Source organism: Poecilia formosa, unplaced genomic scaffold (assembly GCF_000485575.1).
Source record: "Poecilia formosa unplaced genomic scaffold, Poecilia_formosa-5.1.2 Scaffold73, whole genome shotgun sequence".
In the NCBI taxonomy this organism is placed as follows: Eukaryota; Metazoa; Chordata; class Actinopteri; order Cyprinodontiformes; family Poeciliidae; genus Poecilia; species Poecilia formosa.
In genome coordinates this window covers 1,438,419-1,460,019 of record NW_006800012.1, presented here as the reverse complement: position 1 = coordinate 1,460,019, position 21,601 = coordinate 1,438,419, and the positions used below count along the sequence as shown (strand labels likewise).

At 41.8% G+C, this 21,601-nt stretch overlaps 1 protein-coding gene across 9 annotated transcripts in view; it reads right to left on the bottom strand.

Annotated features, from left to right (window-relative positions):
- nrxn2b (neurexin 2b) overlaps positions 1-21,601 on the bottom strand; it is a 703,630-nt gene that overhangs the window by 67,904 nt on the left and 614,125 nt on the right. For all 9 annotated transcript variants that reach the window (XM_016673326.1, XM_016673332.1, XM_016673331.1 and 6 more), the window contains one exon: positions 3,779-3,950. In XM_016673326.1, coding sequence (XP_016528812.1) covers positions 3,779-3,950 — 172 coding nt within the window. The remainder of the gene's footprint in view (positions 1-3,778; positions 3,951-21,601) is intronic.

Below are 21,601 nucleotides of genomic sequence, written 5' to 3'. Positions count from 1 at the left end.
CTTTTGAAGCACGCCAGAGTTCACTGCAACCGAACCGAAACCTAAGTTTTAAAGGGGACCAGAGTTCACTTTCTTGCTTCACATCAGAGTTCGATTGTGCATTCACACCTCCCCAAAAATGAACCGGACTTCCTAGGCAAACGAACTAGAGCTTTATTAAAACAGGCTAAACAAGGCTGGCATCAATGCAACTGCAATCATTTTTCCCCCTCGACCTAAACAGTTTTGCACCACCTACTTCTTAGCCATGACTGGTAAAGACTGCTGAGCTCTAAGAAAAGTGTGTTGCAGACAAACGGTTAGAAGGAAAATGTTGGGGTAATCTTAAGAGAGAAGCTTATTGAAATGGGAGTTTTGACATTGCCGAAGGTGTCATCCTCTAATTTGCCTGAGGATTCGGTAACTCGGTGCTCACTCTTTGATGTGTCTTTGAACTACGAACAGCAAAAAGAGATGTTAAGGTAGTGAAGGCTGTAGGAGAAGTTTCTGGCATTGGAACGTCTGCGAGGGCGAGCTGAATTAGATAAAGCTTTCGCTTTTGAAAAACTGAAGCAGGAATCTGAAAGGGTTGCATTGACTTTACAAAGTGAGAAGTCAGCGCTAATGAAAGAAGGTAAATTGTCAGAGTTTGTGTGATGTGGCGTCTCACCGTGGCTCCTCTGACGTCATTATGATTGATTTACACATATTGCTTGAATTTAGAAGAAAAAGTTTGGTACATTTTCATTTTATTCTGTGTTGCTTTTTTGAGTTGTGGTTGGTCACAGTCAGGACACTTCCCTACACATGAAGTGACTGTCAGGGTTACGCCAAATGTGCAACACTGAAGGCAAATGAACTTAAATATAGTGTAGAAGGCTGTTTTGGAACCCACGTGCTACATGCTTAATCCTCTAAGTTGATCTTTGAACAAATCACAGAACCACCGATCATTTAAAAAATGTGGCACTGTTTTGCAACTTTCTTCTTACTATGAAACTGATGCATGTCATGCTCATTTGCTGTGTTGGAATTTGTGTGATTTGGCGATTTTGTTCTGAAAAGACAAATCAGAAGCTTAACATGGAGGATTCTGTTCTTATTTGAGGTTGAGGTTCACAAAACCTTTAAGATTGTAAGAACAAATTGACTTTTCTTTTTTTTTGCATTAGAAACAACTCAGAATATTATGGATTAGTTGAACCTAATTGCAAAAACCCAGTGGTTACGTTCACGTCCGCTAATCGGCTAAGGCACCTACAGTGGAACTAATTTTACATTTAGCGCTTTTGCCAACTTTGAAAACATTTAGCGCACTTTTTTTCCCCTAAACCAATTCTCCTGAATAATTTTGAAAGCGCTAATTTACTTAGCTGTTTTTTAAACTTTCAGCTGAATAAAATTTGACATCCTGGTTGAAGATTTGGTTATTGACTCTTTAAAATTCTTCAAGTAGCCACACATTTATATTTATGACCTTATTTTGAAGTGGGTGAAGACTGTTTACGCAGCTGTTCCTTTTCCTCTCCTCATGCTAGCCCTTTTCTCGCCATAGGAAGACAGTAGAAGATAGTAGAAAACTAGATATGAACAGAGCATTAAGGAACATGTAAATTATAACATCAAATTAAGTCAGTGCTCGAGTGTGGCAGTATTTCAAGGGCAGACATAATTTAACTTGAAGCTAGCGCTTTAGCACTAGCTTCTGTGACCATGTTGGTGCAGCACTTTAATGTTAGCAGAACGAACGTTTATGGTTAATGCTTTAGGGTTAGGCTGGTGCCTACCACTGAATAAACCCCCAAATTGAGATTTGTTAAAATCTCTTCCTCTTCTGCCCAAACAGTAGGTGTTATATTTGCCCTGTTCACTGGCTTTCTCATCACACCCTTTTTTTGTGCACCTCATTTGTCAAAGTTTCCACCTCCGCCCCTCCCTCCATCATCCCTCCTCTCTTTTGCACACATTTTTCTTCTTTGTTTGTTTGTTGTTGCTGTTTTTTTTTACACCCCAGCCTCCTCTAAGCATTGCTCCCTTAAAGTGTAACTAATCTGCTTTTACCAGGATGCCACTGAGCCAGAAAGTGAAAACCAGGAGTCTTTTAGATTGAAGTCCCCACCCAAAATAAAAATAAAAAAAATGGTTTGAGCGAATCTGGCTAATGTAGATGAATCCGAGCTCATCCGTTTTCCTCTTGCCATCCTCATAACCTTCTCAAACTTCATTTAAGCTCCAAACCCCCACCAGGAGGGCAAACCCAGAACTCATCAGATAAACTAACAGACAAAAACAAAACAACAGCCGTCACATGTTGATCAGCGGTAGGAAAAGGAAAGAAGCGTTTGATGAGGACAACAACAACAATGCGGCGGCGGTGGTGGTAGCGTGGAGGGCGGAAGGAATGGGGGGTAAAAAAAAAAGAAAAGAAGAAAAAGAATACATTATGTTCTGTGCATTCATGTTTCTTGATGAAACAAAACCTCAATCCGGATGATGACATGGAAGTTGTCGGTGTTAACAGGCTGCTCTGCTGTTCTCCTATAAGCGGCAGAGTGCTATCTTTGGAGCGCGCTCGGCGGTGAAAAGGGCTGCATTTCCATCATAATAACAAGTGAAAAGAGTGAACTGTCACAAGGCGCTTCCTCCTCTGGCTGTGATGCATGCCCCTCAGTCTGGCCTCACTGTGCTGATGGATGAGCGACAGAACGCGCTTCTCTCAATGCCAAAACTGAGCCCCCCTTTCTGTGCCCCCCTCCACCCAATACGGGATCACTGCTGTGGCGATGAATGTCACGGTCTTCGTTCCGAACCTCATGTCAACAAGAGGAAATATCACGGCCGCATTAGCAGCCCCTCTCCCCGTGTGTTCGAACAATGCCGTTACAAGGGAAGCACTTTTAGATAATGGAGATGAAAGGTGATATTGACGAGGCTGGGACAGGAGGAAGGGAGGTGGGATCCTCATTTCGTATTCAGGTTGCTTAGTTTCAACATCATCATTAATGCAGGCTGAGAGTCCGGCTTACCCCCGGTGTTTACCCATATGCAAAACTCATGTTGGGAACAGAAATAAGAGGCGCTTTCCTTTGAACAACCACGTACAGCAGGAGGGAGGGAGACGCACGTCGGAGAGAGAAATTCACTCTGAGCTTCTGAATCACCAGAAATAGGCTGGAAATTCAGGCAGAAATAGAAAAGCGTGATTATGCTTTAACGACTGGTGGGGGAATTAGCACACTGCCAGCAGTGACTCACAGGGTGTTTGGTCTCATTTAAATGTCATATGTTGGAATAACGTTGAGCTTCTCTATACACAGAAGCCAAAGCAGGATTTGGAAACGTCACCTCATACTTTCACGGGATGAAAAGTTTCTCTTCCTTCATTTTTTTTTTTTTTGGCTTCCCTGCCTGGGATATTAGCATTCAGCTGACCTCCATTCAAGTCCTGGCTCCACAGTGCCAGCGGCTACAATGGTAGACTAACTGCACAGAGCTGATGCTGTTAGATGGAAGATTACTTGCCTCAGGAAGGCTGTTTGGTTCTTCCTGCCTTTTGGACCAGAACTTGACTTAATCTGTTTGAATAAAACAGGCGTTCTCTAAGGGTCACAAAAAAAAGGAAAAAACAAACAAAATTTTAAATAAAATAAAGCCAATTCAAAACTACCTTTGAATAAAACAAGGTAGAGGAGGTAATAGTTACTTTCTCTCTCCAATGTGTTCTTCCAAATGTATCAGCAAAGTTCATTACCCTGATGTTCTAGCTTACGTAACCCCAGAGCAGGGGTCCGGGGCCTACCTGAGGGGAAACGTTCAATGACAGGCTGGTTGTCCACCTGCAGCGTGGCGTTGCCGCCACTGCGTGTGAATCGCACCACATGGTATTTGCCGTCGCTCACCATCACCGCGCTCTCCTCGATGGTGATGTCGTCTGTTCCCACGTTGAAGATCACGCCGACCTTTCCCCGTTCCTACAAACGGAGAGCAAAGACAACTTTTGTTAGAAGACGCTCAAGACAAATCGGAATTTTGCTCTCGGTTGATTAGTCCTAAACATAGGTCCCCCTCCTTCCTATTGGGTGACTGTGGCTCAGGCAATGCGACACAAGGCCCCCAGCTCATCTCTTGTTGTATGAACATCTTCAGCTGTCAAGCTGTGAGAGTGAAACTGAAAACATTTCCAGTTCTACACACTAAAGCAAATGACTGAGATCCAGATCATGAACCGTTGCTATGCCACTCAACGAGTCAGGTCAAGTTGTTCGGACCTCTTATTGGGCGTACATGTTACCATAGCACTGGGGTCTCCAAACCTGGTCCTACGGATCTACTGTTCTTTAGGTTTTAGATCCCCACTGCAACCCACCTGAATTAATTGGTTGAATTATCTCTTCAGGATGCAATCAGGCTAATGAGCTGGGTAGGAGCAGGGATGCATCTAAAACCTGTAAGAGTTGGAGACCCTTGCTATAGGATCTCCCACTGAGAAGAGGTCCAGAGGCAGAGCCACAACTCAGAGAACAGACAATACATCCCTTACTAAGGAAAGCAATGTCTCACTCTCTTGGACTTGTTGCCTTCAATATTGATTGAAAATGTACTTTTATTAGTCAATGGATGAATGGATGACTTTTAGGATATTACGATTTATTTATTTTATTTTTTTTACTCGCCCATTAAGGTTTTCCTGACAACAGTTACAACCTGTGTTCTGGTTTTAACCACAACAATAAGGCATTTTCTTTTGTTGAGAAAAAAAATATTGTTAGCTTCTAGATGGTTTGCAAGGACAGTTATCAGATGAGTTGGAGAATTCTCTTTGCTGTGTTGACACAAACACATGGATAGAAATTAACAGAGAAAGCAGAATTTGTTTTGTAAAAAAAAAACCCCCAAAAAAACAACCATTCAGCGTGTGCAGAAATACAAGAATGTTCATTTAGCAGCAGCCTGTAGAGAATAGACATGTACAGGCATTTCACAGTCAACCATGAAACACAAAGAACAGCAGCAGGTGGTTTTCAAACTTGTCAGACTACGACATTCATGAACAAATCAAAAAACGACAAGGTTTGCAGGAATCAAATCTTTGGGTGACAAATCAAGACTGAACCGAGTTCAGACGCCAACAGTTCACCATTTGTGATCATTAGGTTGATCTTTTTGCATTTAACATGGATTTTAGTTCACTTGCAAAATTAAAAAAATAAAACTTAGTAGTAACTTCTGCTTAAAAGCAAAATTCAGGAGAAATTTTCACAAAGGATATTCATATAAATAGCAATGAGCAGGGCCAAACAAGCAGATCTGAGGAACTCCTGTGATACTGGAAAACAAAAAGACTCAAATTGAAAAACAGCTCACACCACTTACATGTGCCATATTTTAGCAATCAACACCCAAACAAATCTCCCTCCTAAATGATCATTTCTTTAACATTCACTGGATAACAGGATTTTAGAAGAAAAAAAAAACATGTTAGTAAGTAAAACACTTTGGCAGATAGAAGTGGATTTAAAATATGGATGGATAACTGACAGCAGCTGCCAGGAGTTGACAAAAGACTGCATTTAAGTTATTCGTTGTAGCTGGACAACTTATTTACACACAAGATAGATGTGCTTTTTTGTTGTCCAGGGCCGAAACTCAAAAGGTACCATCCAGTAGGTTCCTGCAGCGAGGCAGAGTGCCCTCATGTCCAGCAGACCAACGTCTCTGTGAGCATCAGATCTCACACACATCAGCCTGGAAAAAAGAGACAGTACTTACCGAGGACTCAGGCACCTTTAGTATTCATCTTCCGGCCAAACCACCCCCTCACCTCAATACCCCCACCACCCCTTTCCCATTTATTAGTGTTGACAGCCGCCCACTGCTTCGAGTTTATTACAGTCAACCGCCTACTCTACTCTTTCCTCCCGCCATCTCTCTCCTCTGCCTCCATGGTTCCTGTCCTCAGTCCCAGGAAAGGTCAAAGTCATTTACAGGCTGCCAGAAAGCCACGGAACAAGCAGCGCGGGAGGGGAAGCGGAGCACACCGGAGACAAACACGGCAAGCAGACACACCGTCTGTCTGCCAGAGATTCCTCCGCCGCAGTTTCAAACTCACAAAACTCCCTGCCCGGAAAAAAAAAACAAAACAAAACAAAAAAAAAAAAACACAAAAGAAAACGCAGAGGAGAACCGCAGAATGGAGCCGGGTGACACTCTGCAGCGACGACTTCATTGATCCCATTATCTCATTAGCTATGTGCATTTTATTTGTGCCGTTTCCCATATGTCGAGTGTTTCAGAGGTGAACGCGCGACTTTTGCTTGCAGCCATGTTGTATTATTCATGGCTGATTAAGAGCTTTAAAAAAGACAATAAAGCGCCAGAAAGAGCGAGTTCATTAAGTAAATAAGTGCAGAGGTTGCACGGTATGTTAATGATTAACATAGTCATTAATGATTTTATGTTTTTAAATGAACTGACTGTATTGTATTGTGGTGAACTGCTACATGGCTTCTAATGTTTTTAAATTTGTAACTACATATGTTTTACATTAAAAATGCTTTTTATTTATTATTATTATTCTCTCCTTTTGGGAGAAGCTTGTTAATTTTCCTGTATTGGACTGTAGTATATTGTATTTATGCTGATTTTACTTTAAGAAACTACATGATGAAAACTAGCCTTTATGTCAAACTCTGGCATGTTATGTGATGTGCCGTTGGAAACAAATATTAAATATGCCTATCACAATAGGCTACAAATCCATTAGTTGCATGATAAGTTAAAACAAGCTCAATTTCCATTTGCACAGTTTTTTTGTGTTTTTTTCTCTTTCTACCAAAAACTGGATGTTAAAAGTTTTCAGTCTGGTTCATTTGGTCTCATCTGGCCTTTGTGTTCACATAGACTTTATGATTCGTTTTATTTGTTGTTTCTGTTGTTTTGTTTGTTTCTGTTGGTCTTATAAGTGTATTAGACGTTTATTTATTTATCTTTGAGTATGTGTTCTTGTGTTATTATGCCATTACCATTGTATTACTTCAGAATGTTCTCAAAACAACAATATTATCGTTTTACTTCGTCGTCTGACAAAATTTATCACGACTGAAATCAGCTAACAGCAAAAATCAGCTAAATTTGCAACTCGGCGGTGCTGATTATACGGACTGAGCATGCTCAGAAAGCAGGACTCGTGGTTGATTGTGGGAGTGGACGTTAGAGCGGAACAGGAAGCGACCCCGGCTCCGGACGCCAACACCAGATTTAGACAAGCTTCCCTCGGCGGCACTTGATGGACTTCCACTCAGATGATCTCACCCTGCAAAGAGGCTCAAATGGCAAAGTGCTTCCACCTTCTTAGGTGCCTAATGAATTGATTCATGTTATGTAGTAGCCCTCCCAGGCTCTCTGCTCACTATTATTGTGCACTTCTAAACTATCGCTCAGCAATTTAAAAGAAAAAAAAAAAAAGACAAAAAGAATGGCAACTCGATCATCGCTAAGATCATGGCAGTCGGTTCAGATGCTGCGTCACCAGGAGGAAGACGATCGTCCCCGTCAGGTCCCACACACAGGGGGACCGTAATCACTACACCTTTTTTGCTTTTGCTCGGAGAATTAATTCGATTTCACAAGAGCAGAGCGGAAAGAACCTGCACCGTTAAGACTGGAAAGCAGATAGAATTTTTTGTGATATTTACACAGAGATTAGCATTTGCGTTCCGCAACATTAGGGTTCTTCTCCGTGCAGAAGGCATGTATCGAGCCCATTACAACAGAAAGCCTCAGGGAACCAAAAAGAAAAAAACAAAAAACAAAACAAAAAAAAAAAAAACAGAAAGCCTCAGGGAACCAAAAAGAAAAAAACAAAAAACAAAACAAAAAAAAAAAAACAGATTTCTGTGATGCAGTAATGACATTTTAATGGCCATTTCCCTTAAGCGAACATATCTCTAGACACAGGAGGAGGAGGGGAAGAGAAACACTGTTTGAATGACTGGGTGCAGTCAAGCCTGCAACTGTGGAAAATGAAAGGAGAGCGGGGGGAACCTAAAGTAAGGCCCCGGCTCAACACCACCACTTCTCGGCTGCCGCTTAGCGGCCCTTAATCTGCTGCGGCTGTCAGCCGTTGTCAGGAGCCCGGCTCTCGCATGCCTCCGCTTTCATCTGGAGGCCAGCTCACCCAGCGGCTCTTCCTGCAGGTCAGTCGGAGGCAGAGGTGGGGGCTTTTCGCCGCAGACCGATCCACTTTCAATTACGTCCAATTTAAATCTCAAGGAAGACGCCGTCTCTCTTTGAGATGCCGAGCTTTGTTGAAACATTCAAACGTCTACAGAGGCAAGGAGACACGGGGAGAAATAGAGAAAAGAAGTCTGTAGATTTAGATTGGAAGGAGATTCAGCTTCAGCCAAAAACGTTCTAGCTGTTACAGCCGCAGAGAGGAAGGGATTTTGTTTTTTTAAACTTGAGAGTAAAAACAGGAAATATCAAATTTACAGTACTTTCCAAAGTATTCACATCTCTTCAATCTGGATTTTTCACACTTTGTAAGAAAACATAACTGTAGCATGTTTTATTGAAATTTTTATGCGACAGAACAACACAAAAATAGCAAGGGATAATGATGCATGATGCTATTTTTCTAAAAAGTGAGGCATGCAGTGCAAATAAAATTGTTGTGCAGCAAATTTTCCTCTGAAGTCATTGACAGTGGACCCCTGCATATTTGTTGTTCTGTATTCTCAGATTCACCTGTTCACAGATTTTTCCATGGAACGTAACTTATTATCCACAGAAAATCTGCCTAGTTGCTGATTAATTTTGTGAAGCACATCTGAATTATTCAAATGAAGCTTAAACGCCATGGCGATATGCTACTTGACATGCTGTTGGCTAGTATTTATAAAGCAGCCAATCCAGAAGCGGTGCTCATTTTTCTTGATACCGATTGGCTGTACTCAGCAAGACCGGAAATAAATAAAACTGTGGATGTTTGATTCTGTGATAGCACCAAGATGGTACTAATCCATTTACAGGTATATTTGGTGTTTGGACTGTTATAGTAGGAAGTTACGAGCGTTACTAGAGGGGTGTCAGGTATTTGCAGATTTCAGCTCTAAACCAGCAGTTGTGGTACCAGATTGCCGCTGTAATCACTTGATAGAGTCTGACTGTGTGTGATTCATTTTCAGTTCAAATCCAGCTGTTCTGTGAAGGCCTCAAAAGTTTAAGAGTATCAAACCAAGCTACAAAGCCAAACAATGCTAAACGTTTAGAGCTACAAAGGAATGGTTTAGATCAGTGTTTTTCAGGCTGGGACCACCGGGGGGCGATACGGGACCTCAGAAAACCTGAGTGAAGATAAGAAGTGTGTTTTTTTAAACTTAACACATTTCTTAATTAAAGATCTTAATCAAATATTTAAATGACAAAATCTAATATGGTTTTTAATCTTTATAAAATATAAGTTAAAGTAATTGACTGAAATGTCATTTGGCATGCTCGTCTTTCTGATCGGCTGCTAGTTATCAAGAGGCTTTGCTCCTCAAGCTAGCATAGCTAAAATCAAAAGGTATGAGGCAGGACTTAAGCTATGAATATAGTAACTATTGAATATTGAGAAAAAAGTGAGAAAAATCATTTAAAAGTTGATGTTTCGTAAAATATTTTGTAGAATTGTTTGTATGCCGTTTGGGAGGCCAGGGCACGGAAATGTTTGGGAACCCCTGGTTTAAATCAAAGCATATTCATGTTCCACCATATATTTATGTTTTTACGATGATATTGTTGTTGAGTGAAAGTGTGTCTATCTGTAAGTGACTACTTATAACTGTGCTGCTGATACTTGCCAGGCAAAAGAGATTCCTAATCTCAATGAGTTTTTTTTTTATCTGATTAAATAAAGGTTGATGATGTGTTATAAAGACCTAGTCAATGTCTTAAATCCAATTTCAGATAAGACTTGAAAACCAATGTAAACAGACACTTTCTATCTTATCTATTTTTCAATAAGAATAAGCAAAAATGTCAGTCCCTACATGAGTAAAGCTGGTGGACTGGTGTCCCAAAAGACTTCATTAATTTCTCCCATGTCAGAAATATGTACTAATTTGTGTTGGTCTGTCAAACTGTAGCATGAGGGTCTGAACACTCTTTACACACATTTCTTGAAAGTGTTATGTTGCAAAAAGTCTTTAATTGTTCCAAAAATATTTAAGATTTCACTTTTGAGTCGAATCTTCTTAATTTTCAGAGTAGAATCCACAGTTCCTGCTGGCCTCCCATCAGATTTACCCCTCGTTTTGATATTTTTTTCCCCCTCAAAGACAAACTAAATCAGCTCTGGAAATCCACGGCAGAGAGGAGAGCAGCACCGGCACACGGAGAGCGTTTCCGTCTGAAATATTTCAACATGACCTTGCAGCAAGCGAGAGTGCGTCGAGGTAAACGCAGCCATCGAGAGGGGAATGAGAATGAGGCAGAGGCTGCAGTGGGCGTGCGTCGGTATGTGTGCGTGCGCAAGTGTGTGTGCATCAGGGTTATCTGGCAAACCTCAGAGCGCTCTGGCTGATCATTGCGAACAGAAAAGGGAAAGCGCAGAGGGAGGAGGAGGAGCAGACAGAGACAGTGCGATACAAGGACAGAGGAAACCTTGATGGTCTTCTGGGGCCTTAAGGTGCTTTGAGATCAAAGCTCCTTTTGAACGCTTCAAGATTTCTTTGTTTCTCCTCGGCACACACACAGTTAGTCAATTAAGAATGGGGAAATAGAAAAAGAGACTCCGTGAAGGCGGTTTTGAAGCTTTCCCTTCTTTGTTTTCTTCAACAGACAGCTCAATTAGACGGTGCTTCGTCTCTAGCAAATCCTAAAGGTTCATCACCAACACACACCTCCCAATCTGATGAACTAAGGGGGTAAACAAGCGAGGTAGAATGAGGAAACATTGGGATTTAGCGCTTCTGCTAAGTCAACGTGTCTCGAAAAACTACAAAAAAAAAAAAAGAAAAGAAAAAATGAAGAAAAAGCGGCTTGACCAGTTCAGGAATTTGCTGATGTCGATAATTCGCTCTGACAGACTTCATATTAATAGTCCCGCAGGGTGGCGGAAAATGCAAACTATTCCTCAGCTTCTTTCCCCATTTCCCCCAATAATGATCTATCACAGCCCGGATCTGCTTGAGCCTAACTTGACGTGCCAGTGTAAGTATGCCTCCCTGCAATAATTTATGAGCTTATGAATCAGCCGGTGGGGCAAAGTGAGCGGGAGACGCACCTGATAAACACATCTTAACCAAAAAAAAGCAATCACTTCTCATACGGATGCGCACGCACATGTCCGACGGTTCTCTGTGTTGTTACAGCAACTCAATATTTCGTACACGGCAGAAGTGGCGCTTTCTAATTTGCTTAATGTTCAAATACATGTTTAATTTGCAGTTAGGGATGAATATTTGGAGGCTTATTTTGAAGTTGTCCCACAGGCGCCTGCTACTGAGCCTGATAGACTATCAGAAGATATCTCTGCATCTCCCCTTTGAGGGTAATTCTGCCTCTGAATGGGTAATCAGCCTGTCAAAATGCACGCCTAATGCCTGCGAGTGGAGATCGGCTGTGGCATCTGCTACATGGAGAACAGTACAGCGGGGTGAATCTTCCACTCAGAAACTGCAGCGTTACATAAGTACAAGAGGGAGGGGGAAAAAATACAGAAGTGGTTGCATAACTTGCAGACTTCTCGCTGGCGAAATCACCCACTTTGTGTTCACAGGACGTCTTTGGAGTGTTAGGTTGTGGCAGACACAGAGCGGGGGTTCTGGAGTCGGGCGGCGGTTAGCTAGATCGCCCAATTCATGTCTCTCATCAGTCACCTGAAGTGGCGCTACAGACGGCGTAGCGGCTGTGGCCAAGGAGAGCGGGGGAAACTGAAATTGTCACCTATCAGAGCGGACACGGACGGCGTCACTCACCGCACATCTTTTCTCCGTTGCTGCTCGGCCAGCTCATTTGTATGCGTTTGCCGTGATCTCCGGCAGTCACCTTGAGCGAACACCCGACACACACATATACACGCACACATCTCTCCGTCTTAATAGCACTTTATCTCCCCACTCCTCCTTTTCTTCTCCCTAACTCCTCCTATGTTTTCAGCGATGGTGGTCATCTGTTCTTTCTCACCCTGACAACGAAGACTGGCCGCTCTAATGGCGAATCAGATCTCATTGAAAAATCAATGGCTTAGACTAATGTGCTGTGTGCATGTGTGTGTGTGTGTGTGTGTCTGAATCTGAATCTCCCATCAGAGTGTGACTCATGCTGGGCTTGCCTATTTGTCCTGGAGTACACACGCACTGGCGGCGAGCCCTGCTACTGCAGAGAGAGGCAACGTCTCGGCTAAAGAAAGGAAGCGAGACTCATAAATCAGCCGAAACATCGTCGTCTATAAGCCTGATTAGGAGCTCTTTGTCAGGTTCCAATGTCTGATTTGACAGAAAACAACTCATCCTGGGGCGATTCCATCCTGGGAGTATCGACAGAGTTTGACATTCTGTAGGTTTGCCTTCTGCCACAGCGCTGATTCACACGCTTATACGCCAAGACGTCAACGTACTGGTGTGAGGTTACGCCGAGGCCTGTTTCACACCAAACCGCAAGAGCAAACAGTGACTTTCAAAACTTCTGTGATCCAAATGACAGTGTGAACCATCAAGATGCTGTTAAGTGAAACAAACCTCTGCTCCATCTTGAGTGTAGTGACTCTTCTTTGACACAAACAAGCTAATAAAAACAGTAGAGCACCAAGCTCAGCACCAAGTTGGGATGGTTGTCGTCCAGACCACTGATGGGGATGTGAATGATTCGATTTGAAGGAGCCGGCATGTCTAAAACGGCATCAGACAGCATAATTGGAGGCATCATGAACGCAATAACACTGTTATCAGGCAGTTGCCAGAGCATTCAACAGTCAATTAAAACAATAAATGGAGGTCAGGAGAGAGAGAAAAGCTTTTGTAAATGCATTAGACAGCGTTACTGGCACTTGAAAGAGTTTGATCGGGGTTGTTTTTTGGGTTTGCATGAAATCGGTTTGTCACGGTGGAATCGCCCGATATCTGTGGCCAACTCCGTAAGACACAAAGTCCAGTTTGTTTATCCTGTGTTCTACAGAACTCAATCAAATGAGACCATTGGTGAGTGGCGCTAATTGCGTTTTGGAGAACTTTGAAGTCAATGATGAGGCTTCTTTGATGTGAGAGCAGAGCTCTTTGGTATCATTAATTGCCTTTCCTTCTACAAATGAACATGATTGTCAGCCGAGAGACTTTGAGGACGAATGCCTGCTAGAAAATGTTGAAATGAATTGAGATATTAAACTTTAACGCAACAGCCTTGTAACCTCTATATGTGTAAACGTGGTGTAGGTTATGACACACGGATATGCAACTAACACTGATCACCTTTCAACCGCTGATGTGAAATTACTTCAGAAAAAGTGTTGACATGGCCGTTCCTGCAGTATTTCAACCGGGTCCATCTAAACATATTATGGATCTGTGCTCTGGTATGAAATGATCTTTTGCAGAGAGTTTCAGACTCAACTTGAAACAAAGCCTTAGTTTGTAGCAACCAAAATCGGCTGACAGCATTTGACATTACCCAACACATAGCTCTGACTTTAAATGCAGCTTTTTCTACATGCACTCACTTTCTATATTCGGCATTCTTAACCCTGTGGCTTTGACATATTCGGATATTCACACCGTGCATTTTTTAACTTGCACTTTCAACATAAGTGTCTGGCTTAGAAATGGGCGCTAAGGGTGCTGGGTGGCTCAGGTGGTGGAGCAGGCGCACTGTGTGCAAAGGCCATACGTTTTTGCTTTAAGTCGCCCTAGGTCCAGTTCCAGGTCTCTGGCCTCCTGCCACATTTGTCTTTCTCTTCTTTTGACAACTTTCATCAAAGTCACGAAAAAAGGCCACTAGTGACAATAATCATCTAAAACTAAAATATATATACTCTAAGCTCAGCTGGAGCACTTTACATTTACTGTTATCAGTAACCCTATTCTTTCCCTTTAAACCTAAGACTCATGTTTTAACTATAAAAACTGAGTTGTTAGTTCACCTTGGGTCTGTTGTTATTGTGAGTGACCCTGCTGGAGGCAGGGTCTGAGTCCTATCATTAGTTAGATCAGTGATAAGCACTTCTAACTCTTCTCTCCGACCATCACACATCCACAATAATGACACACACGTCTTTAAATTACAGTGATGTTTTTATCAGCTGTCGTGTTTAAACAAAATCCCCATTTTATCACAGAGGAAAGCCAACACGGTAATATACTGAGAGGGCCTGTAATTTGAAAAGAAAAACTGCCATTACGACCTAGTGGTGTGACAAAATATGTCATCCACCCCTTGGCATCTCCCACATCCATTTGTTCCAACATCTGGTCACTTACATCTGAACACCCCATATGCTGTTTAACAACATAATATAAAGGCTCAGCTTCAGGCAAACCCAAATTACAGTCCAAAGCCTGCTAAGTGCTGGTAATACTGTCATTACATTTGCCTCTTTTTTTTCTTTTTTTTTGGTTTCTCATGTAGCGCTGTCCGCTGAAACAGGACTATTCCTTCTGGATTTTGTAAGCGCTCACTGATGTTGAGATAAAGGCCTAAAGAGATTTTTCTGCCACTCAGTTCAAATAATTTGCTTATGCAATGGGATGGAAACGTGATGCATAAGGGGCTATCGCACAAAGACATAGCGATCACATAAACATTTTGATTCCAATGTCTAATCTGATCTCTTTCTTCAGATCTTTGCAGTTCCTCAACCTCAAGCAAAGTCTTAAACTTCAAACATGCATCAAGCATGGCAGGTCTACCTTTCACTGCTTTATCACATGAAAGACGACTAAAACTGAGCTGTGATATGAAAAGAATATGTATTTTAGTGCTAACACAGGGTTGTGATTTACACCCCGGTATTGCTGTCAAGAGGTGTGCGATGGCAGTTTAAATTTATCAAGATGTGTGAGGGAAACCCGAACATTTCATAGGGCAAAGTGTCTATGTCGGTGCATCTTCAGGTCTTCAAAGATGGATGGAGGACTGGAGAGAGAATGAAGGCAGAAAGAGAGGGTTATGAATGTATGAGGCAGAGGGCATGTCGAGGTGGTGATACAGGAAAATGTCTCTGAGAAGCAGAAATTGTGAAAGAAAAAGAAGAAAAGAAAGCCAGACCACGGTTGGAAGCCACAGCACCGAACCAACGTGGGCGTTTATTCCTTCAGGAAAAGTTAGGAGAGGATCTATGTTGCTGTGGCAGTGGAAATCAATGTCGATCCTCCCACAGTTCACCTCTTTACCTACAACAGCTCCAGACATCTGGAGATGTTTGCCAATTTGGCTGACTAATTACAGGACAAAAAAAAAAAAAAAAAAAAAAAAAAAAAGTCGTATAATGCCTGTAAAGTTTCTTGTCCACTTTGGTTTTCTCCTCCTGTCTCTCTTTTCCCTTTCAGTCGTTTGGATTTATTGGCTCCTGTTAATCCTTCACCAGACTCCCAAGATATGGCAATAATCCCCATATCTGCCTCAAAGCCTCATTACGCGGCGCGTCATTGTGAGAACAGAAACAAAGCGAGGACCGGCAGGTGACGTGACATTTTATCTGCTTTACAAAAGAATTAAACTAACCCCAAACTCTTGCTCAAAATGGCGGTTCGGTGAGTTGAGCTCGACAGTGAGTCTGTTCTCTATCTCTTCGTCAACAAACCTTGAGACGTACTTTGAATTTCCTAATCCGTGAGCCTTCGACCTCAGCTAGATAGCTCCCTCCAAGGCTCGTCACAGTGTTGACCCGAGTCACGAACATGGTGTCGGAAAAGTCCGATTGATCCAGGAGCTTGTGTGAATGATCTGGGAGAAGGAAGCGACTCCCAGAGAGCAGCGTGGCAGGTGGGGAGGGACGCATCAAGTCAAAGCAAAATAGGATTGTAGATTATTCCTGCCTGGCAGCGTAAATCTAGTCAGCAAACTGTGAAATGAGATATCAGAGTCCTTGAATATTGTGCATAAGCTGTGTTTTGTTTAGAGGCTTTGTGCAATAATAATCCTTTGTGACATTGTACGGGTTAATTCTGTGCCATGGTCGCTTCTGTCTTACTTGATGTTGCAACAAGGCCAACAAATTTAAAAAAAAAAAAAAAGAAAAAAGGTGTGAGCAAATCACTGAACTAATTTGGGAGTCAGAGATACTGAACTACATTTAGCCACAGTGGGAATCATGATCCATCTGAACAGTTCTTTTTCGAAGGTGGAGTGATTATATGGATTCACTAATAAGAATTGTGGCAAGGCCTGTCAATACATCAATTTATCATGCCATCAATTAATGGCATGATAAATTAAAAAGCTCAATAAGGTCCATTTTTGTGATTTGTTGTTTTCCTCTCTTCTCTCTTTCTATCAAAAACTAGATGACAAAAGCTTTAAATCTGATTCTTTGGTCTCAACTAACTCATTTTTTAATGTCAATTTTGTTTTCAGAGACTTCCTAATTCATTTTACTTTTTGATTCTGCTGTTTTACTTATTTTGCATATTTAAAATGTTTTGGTTTTTCATTAGAATTTAAAGTTAATTAATCCTTGAGAATGTGTACACCATTAACATTAAACTACATGAAAATGGTTTCAAAACAACATTATCATTTATCGCAATAACTTCTGGGACGATTGATCATCCAGCAGATTTTGTAATCCCGACAGGTTATCATCACGGTGCTGTTACGTAGAATATTATCTGGTGTCGGTTCAGTCAGGAAAGTTTGCAGACACTGCTACACACTGCCAACTTCCTTCTTCTTTATTTTGGCTGCCTGACTGTGTGTGAAGCTACGTGTGAGACATGTGAAATGTTGTTTTGATATGAGTGTTTGTGCTTGTTGTGGAGGGGCCCGTCTCCCTGAGCTGAGGGGCAGCGAGGCAGGCAGCTGGCTGGAATTCAAAGGAAACACTGTGACCTTCAGACAGAATCAAAGGAAGATGTTTTGTGTCGCGCTTGTTTTCGCTCGTCTAGCCTTCCTGTCGTCTCCTCTGCCTTCTCAGAAACAGTGGCCACAGTCTCTTCCAGCTGGTAGCACAATGCAGGCATTTAATGTGTTGGAATCACATCTCCGGAAGCGACACAAGCTTTTCTTTCATAGTTGCCAAGGTGACAAGTTTCTTCACACGGGCGCAGGTGACCGACCTCCCTTCTAATTAAATACATGTCAAATGATGTGCTTTACAGTAGGGACCCCCACTGTGTGTAACCCTGGAGGACCCGACTGCAGAAAAACATGAAAAACAAAAGGTTCCACCTTGTGGATGGTTTTTTTGGGGCCTTTTGGGGTTGAAATTTTGTTTTTTTCGGTTTTTTTTGTTGATTTTTTTTTCGTATTATGAAAATTATGTAATATAAAACATTTTTCTGTTTTGCATTTTGTGAAATTCCTGTACAAAAATTGCATATATAAAAATGTCCTAGACAGATTAATAATCATCTAATACTCCAAACTTCTTTTTGATTGTTGCTCTTATAAGGGTTTTTCAAGATGTAGAAGTTTGTGGATCTTGTGTGAAGAAACGTTTATGAAAACCAGTCTGTCTCTGATATGTTTTGGATACTTATCCTTAGTATAAAACTCATATGTTGACTCTGCCTGTTGGGGGTTTTCATTTGGAGCTTCATTATTGACAATCTCTCTGTTTTGTGCACAGTATACAAATAAATCTGATTGAGTGGTTTCATCTAACAGTGCTTGGAAATAAATTTTTTACACACCTAGTCAAAGTTCAGGCCTAAATCCAATTGAGAATCTGTGGAAGGACTCGAAAGCTGATGGTTACAGAAACTCACCACCTAATATGACTGAACTGGAGCTTTTTAACTAAGAAGAACAGGCAGCTGTAGCTGGAGTAAAAGGTGAAAATATATCTACTAATGTTAGAAAAAACAGAAACACACCACACCTTTCAGATTTATAAATGCAAGAATTGTTGAAAATGGTGTTTCATTTGAAGTGCTACGGCCTGGTACATAAGGTCAACCTTGCGGCCGCATCATGACCAGACGTGGAAAAACACATGAATATTTCAGCCAGGCTCTGTTTTCATGTGGGGTAAAACTGAGAAAACAAACAAAAAAATGAAATAAATTTTACATCAATATGTTGTTTTTCTCCCCCCAAAATCCCCACCCCAATGCTTTTCATCTCTTTTCCTGCCACTTTTATCAAAGTGAAAGAAAAGCCTCCAAACTTCCAGTGGTTTCTGTGGTGTTTAAGATGAACTTGTCAGTAAACAGAAGCTCTCAGACACCAAGAGGGGAAAAGGTGCCAGTAGACACAGATTTACCAGATACGTTCTCAATAAACAGTCTCTACCCAAACCCACTCTTAAAGTTTAACTTGGACTGCCGATTGATCAACAGCACAAACCGCCTCTTCCTATTTCCTTCATGTTGTTTTCCATCATTTAAGCTATTTTCATTTTCTTCTAACTACCTTTTCCCCCCAACTACCCAGCTCTCCCCAGCAGCATATATATATATTTTTTTTTCCATTTTTTGGTCTCTGCAGGCAGAGTTGGATGTTGAAGCTGCCAGAGAAGAACGGGCTCCTGAGCGCTCAGGCTAATATTTACCCTGCGCTAAACTGAGCAAACAGGGATAAAGCAAACAGCTCTGTCCCTGGCTGGCTGCCTTGTTGTCCTCTCATTCCCACCCTGCCTTCCTGCCACCGCCTGCCGTGCAGCTCACCGCTGGCTAATCAAGGCATGCACGCCACGCGCATGATGTTTTTAAGTAAAGCGCCGGATGAGCGGTAAATCTGATAGCCTAATCTGTTTCGGCGGCGTGTCTTTGGAAATCGGGGTGTGAGGATTATTAGCTCCACACCTGCGTAATCCGACGGCTTCCAAGCCAGCGGTGCTGCAAGGACGGCTTCCAGAAACTTTCACGTTTCTGCTGCTGTTGTTCACAGGAAGAATCTTTGTCTTCTCTTTTTCTGGTGGAGAGTTTTTGTTTGGTACTATTTTTCCCCCTCCCTGGTCAGAGTTGAATGCAATGAATGGTGACAGAGGTCTGTCGATAAAGTGGACAGCAACAACAATACAGCAAATTCAATTTCAAGAGAGTTCAAACTCCCTCCACTGTAAAACTTTTAAATCGCCCCTTTTTTCTTTATACTGTTTGTTTCAGAGCAGTCAAAACCAGAAGTTTTCATACACCATTTTGTTGTTAAATCTGCCTTGTTGTCCTCTCATTCCCACCCTGCCTTCCTGCCACCGCCTGAAGATGGTGTCTGAAGACACATCAGACCAAACCTCTCTCGTATTAGGTCAGATGGAATTACCAAATTATTTCTATTTTCTGGAAGCCACAATAATGACAGAACATGTCAGAGATTTATTTATCGATGTCTTCAAAATCAGACGTTTTCATAACCCCATCCTGCAGCAAACTGCTCAACGTTTTGCTCCTTGATCACCAGGAACAAAGGATTGTTTGACCATAAACAAAACTCTAAAGTCGCCACAGAACATATGGATTAATATTGGGATTAAATTAAATACAGGAGGTCATTTGGTACGCAAAATTTTAACAGGAGGAATGCCTCTACAGAGCTCTGTATGCAGAGTGTTTGGTCACATTGACTTGTCTTTAGTCAGTCCACCACTTTTCCTCAGATACCCTCAGTGGGACACTTTCAGCAACTACTCCGCATGATTCAAACATAAGAAGTTTCATGGTTAAAATCAGAATATCAAATATTTAGCTTTTCTGCAAACTAAGACCAGACTCAACTGATCACCTGTCTGGTGAATTCCTAAAGAACAGACAATCCAAGAAAAGCACCAAACCTTTAGGTTTCCCCATAGTTTTCATTCTAGTTGTAATACTGTTGAGCTTAAAATAGGCAAAATTGTCTTTGCTCCAACCACAATTGCAGAATCAACATCTTGTCATTTTTGGTTAGTGCATGGATTTAAACCCAGTGGGCTCCATTAGGATCCAACAAAGTGGTTTATCCTAGGAAAAAATCTGAATTTGATTTAATACGGTCTGTCTGATCTGGTGTAGTTGGTTTAAGGAGAAGATATCCTTCAAAAACGAAAAAAAAAGAAAAAGTCAAAGAATGTTGCTCGGAGGGAGAAGTTAATTTTGCAGCTGACATGATAGAGACGGCGTGCCGTCCGACGATGTTTTATGCAAACTAAAGTGGTGATTATTAATCACCACCATAGACGATAATGACACCGTTTAAATTTTCTAGCTTCTAGGTCAGAATGAATTGCTTGTTCGAATCTACAAAGGCGTATGATAAATGAAACGAGCCATTAGGGGAGCGACAAAGCCCGTACGCTACACTTCATTATCCACCTGGGCCACAACAAAAAGCACAAATTACTGTTGTTCCCCGGTTTACTTCTCTGATCCCGGTGCCGCAATTACAGCTTCAATGAGATTTTGGGTTGTGCAAGACATGAGCAAAGTTAACTGACCATGCACACTTATCCATTAGCGCTCCTTAAATGTTCCAGTAAAAGCCCAATAAATTCCACAGATAAGTGAGGAGAAAACATTAATGGGTAAATGAATGTTTGCTGCGGATAAAGAGTTTTATACTAAATAAAACAAACTAATATTTTTTTTTTAAAGTACAAAGGATAGGGAAGTTAATGTCATTATCATGCAGCAGCCAGCAACCGATAATGAATAATTAAATGTATAAATTGCTTTCTTTTAACCTTTGGCCCATGTAACACCTGGGCGACTGCTGTGACAGTCATGCATAATGTGGATGAAATGTTTAAAGAACGCTGATGGAATCAGCCGGTGAGAAAGGGATTGTGTCGCAGCCCTGAAACTCGCGCCGCCTGGGCGGCGAGTGAAAGCGGCGCCCCGATGCGACGACGGGTTAATCACCCAAGTGTTTAAAAGTCTAAACTGTTTTTAAAAGGCACTGCTAAGCACAATCAGGCGTAGCTGTTCCAGAGCGCTCTGAAGGAGAGACTGTTGCGGCGCCTACAAAGCGGCTCGTAGAGCAACAGAGGCTGTCGCCGACAGTATGGGGCTGTGTGAGAGTTTTGTTTACATGGCAGGCATAAATCTTCAAAGATGTCAGCTTGAAGTCAACGGAAGAGACGAAAAACAAAAGCCTCTCTTGCTTTACGTCTTTTCTGAGAAGCGAGGCGAATGATATGGTGTTGAACGTTTAGTCCCTGAATTTATGTCCCCCCTGAGTCAGAGTGTAAGAAAGTAGGACCAGAATCCACTGCAGACATGTCAACACCTACAACCCATTACTAATTCACCTCGTGCTAACAAGATGCTAATATGAACACAAAGTCATCCAGAATCTGTCGTTTACAACAAAAGAGGGCAGAATAGTAAAATGGAGGGAACAATGACATTACTTTAGTGGAAACCCAAAGTTAAACTTCTTAGAAAATTTGAATCGTATGATCCAGACAAGTAAGCACACTGATAAGACCTGTTAGAGGGGCATTATGTGTTTTCCAGGCACATAGTGTCATTTTATAGCACAATCAGGTAACTTCAGTTATAAAATGCAACAT